Source organism: Geospiza fortis, unplaced genomic scaffold (genome assembly GCF_000277835.1).
Source record: "Geospiza fortis unplaced genomic scaffold, GeoFor_1.0 scaffold11, whole genome shotgun sequence".
Classification (NCBI taxonomy): Eukaryota; Metazoa; Chordata; class Aves; order Passeriformes; family Thraupidae; genus Geospiza; species Geospiza fortis.
Genome location: NW_005054304.1, coordinates 12,131,995 through 12,134,935, shown reverse-complemented (window position 1 = coordinate 12,134,935; position 2,941 = coordinate 12,131,995). Strand labels below are relative to the sequence as shown.

General features: G+C 44.1%; 1 protein-coding gene across 2 annotated transcripts in view; it reads left to right on the top strand.

Moving 5' to 3' along the window:
* The first annotated feature begins 20 nt into the window (after positions 1-20).
* HGSNAT (heparan-alpha-glucosaminide N-acetyltransferase) overlaps positions 21-2,941 on the top strand; it is an 11,233-nt gene continuing 8,312 nt past the window's right edge. Inside the window, exons 1-4 of one of the 2 annotated variants that reach the window (XM_031066510.1) lie at positions 28-319; positions 845-966; positions 1,873-1,942; positions 2,545-2,614. In XM_031066510.1, the coding sequence (XP_030922370.1) occupies positions 111-319; positions 845-966; positions 1,873-1,942; positions 2,545-2,614 (471 nt within the window). In that variant the 5' untranslated portion in view covers positions 28-110. Of the gene's footprint in view, positions 320-844; positions 967-1,872; positions 1,943-2,544; positions 2,615-2,941 lie in introns of both variants that reach the window. The other variant, XM_031066511.1, reaches the window with a different exon arrangement.

Sequence of the window (2,941 nt, the reverse complement as noted above, 5' to 3'; positions counted from 1 at the left end):
GGGGCTTCGTCAGGTCGCTTCGCTTCGGTTTTACCTTCGAGCAGCGCGCAGGGAATTCCCGCAGCAGGAGATGCTGCAGCCCCGTGGCATCTTTCCTTGTCTTTGCCACCATGCAAGGCAGAACTCCCTTTCACTCTCCTTTGGCACTAATGAGTTCCCTTCACCTTCTTCTTCCACAGTGCTTGTATCAGTTCCTGGCGTTTGTCCCACCAAGCAACGAGAGCCTGAGAAAACCAGGCACGGCGTCGGTAATGGTTGATACGCAGCATCCACTCACCCTGCTGCTCAATAGCTCTGTGGGTGACAGAGATCTCTGCAAGTAGGTGGCCCAGCCCCAGGGAGTACATGGATAGTGCTATCCTCTATTTGTGTTGGTTTGGTTTGTTGTTGGTTTTTGGTTTTGTTGGTTTTTTTTTTTTTTTCCCTTGGAGCCATGTGCCTCTTCACTGCCTGCTCATCTCCTCCTTCTTCCCAACTGTTTAGACCTAGAGCTCAGTCTTCACCCCACTGCTGTAACAGTGGTGCACTTTGGAATTGTGCTGAAAGGATCTAGGTGCGAGCAGGAGCGATGTTCATTGAGGCAGCATGTGCAAGCACCTGGTTTCTCTTGCAGGGAAGTCTCTAGTTCAAGAAGACAAATGATGGCAGTGCATGTGTGGTAAAGAATTGGTGCTGGGCTAGGGGAGGGTAATGCTTGGAAAAGGCAAGTTCCATGTTCGATCACAGTGTTGGTCCAAGTTTTTGGCTTGCCTTTCCTCAGGCTGACAGCCCCCCTGAGTGCTGCAGTGGTACCTGCATGTACTGGGGGTGGCTCACCAAGTTTTGTTACCTTTATCATTTGCAGGATTCAGTATCATTTTGGAGAGTTTGGCAATTATTCCCTTGTGGTAAAGACCCTAAGTACAAGCAACCAAACTGTTTCTTGTGACCTAATCATCAATGAAGGCCCTATCAACAGCTACCTCCGTATGTAGCGCTCTCTTTTTCCCTTTCATTCTACAACCCACATGTGCAGCCACTCATGTTGTGCTGGAGAGTTGTCATGGGATTGCTCCTCTTCTTTCCTGACATCCTTGCCTCCTTTTATACATCCATCTTGAGGCCCTGACCAGGATCAGGCCTCTTCACATGATATCCTGTCTGCCCACAACATTTTTGCAGCAGGCATTAGTACAGAAAAATCTGTGGGTATGTGTCTGGACGGAGCTATTACTTCCTGTTTCCCTGCATGTTTTTGTATATATGCAGAATCCTCCCTCTTCTTCCCTCTATCTTCTCTCACAAAATGGGAAACAATTCACACAGTGTTTGTTTGGATTTTTGTTTGTTGTTGCACTTTTAATTTAGATCCTGACCCTCTTCTTTTTTGTTCATCTCTTATCCAGGACTGTTTCAAACTTTTGTCTATGTCTGTTGTTTTCCATTACATTATTCTTCAGTTCTTCCAGTTTCCTAACTGTAAAGAAAAATTCTCCATGGTTGCTAACTAGATGTATTGCTCTTTCCCCTATCTTCTTCACATTGAGGCTGTTTTTAAATCTCTACTTCCTTCTTCAGAACATATCACAGCACATCAGCTCTTCTCTCACTAGTGTCTTGTGATGCAATGCAGTTTTATTTTGCTCTTTTTATGCCGAGATGTGGAGTCACTAAGCTGCACTTTGAAACTAACCTGCTTTTGTGTTGGGTAGTTTCGGGGTTTTGCTGTTGTTTTTTTTTTTTTCCTCTGGGATGTTTATTGCATGGAGAAGGGGGGATAATAATCAGGGAGTTGGGCTTTGTGTCATGTTTGTGTCTCACTTGGCCAAGCCCAGGTTGCTGGATGGTTTTGTTAGAACATTTATAGGGTTATGTTCTTCCCTTTTCATGTAGCCATTCTCTTTGCTTTCCTGGTTTACATGGGGATCCTTGCTCTCCTGATTGCTGGGCGCTTTCTAATGAAGTAAGTGAACTTCTCCTTGCACGTGCCAGTTTAAGACCACACATCTCAGTGTGGCAATACTTTGGAGTCCCACTTGTGGCCCTGCTTGCAGATCAGATCCTGTTATCAGGTTCCATGTGCACGTTGTGGCACATGTGGCAAGAAATGCAGAGTAATGCAATTTCACTTGAGGGATATTTTGCAGCCCTGGTAGTTCGTGTGCAGAGTAGCTGATGTTCACTGTAACCTCACAAATGCCCTGCTGCACCCTGATGTCCCTTGTTCCTTGTCTAGCTCTGGATCAGTAATCCAAGGCAGTGGGACCAAAGTGCATGTAACAAATGCAACCTTCTACCCTTTACTGAAAGGTGTAAATCATCTTTGCCTGTAAGCAACCCGAGAATAAAATCCCCAAACATGAGCTTGTGTCAGTGTATTTCCACAGCTGGATTTACCTGAGATCCTAGGTGCTGGCTGAATCTCAGTATTACTTATGTGAGCTGTAAAAACAGAAATAGGAACTGTCAAAACTTCTGTTTTATTCTGCTAAATAGCTTCTATTAAGGTGAAATTAACTATAAAGTACTTTTGGCTTTGTGTTTTAAACTGTTACTCATTTTCAGAATTGATCCAGTCAGAAACTGGGTTTACAAGAAACTGAATCCCAGAGCAACTGATCGTATGATTAACTCTGTGAGTGACCACAGTATCTTTAGTTTGCATTCTGTAGTGTTTGCATCTCTGAGAAACACAGACTATCTGGACATCTGGGGACTTGTTTATTACTAATCATCTTCCCCTTGTGTGTGTTCCCCTTAGCAAATCTTGTATTGATGTCAGATAGGCAATTTTATGTCAATGGAGAGTGCTATTCGGGGTTTCCATGCAAGTGTAGTGGATTCCCTGTAAAGCTCTTGCAAGTTTTGTACATACAGCTTTGTGCCCTCTTTAATTCCTTTGAAACAAACGTGTTGGTGAAAATACTGTTCCCTTCTAACACAGTCAGTGTAAGGGAAATCA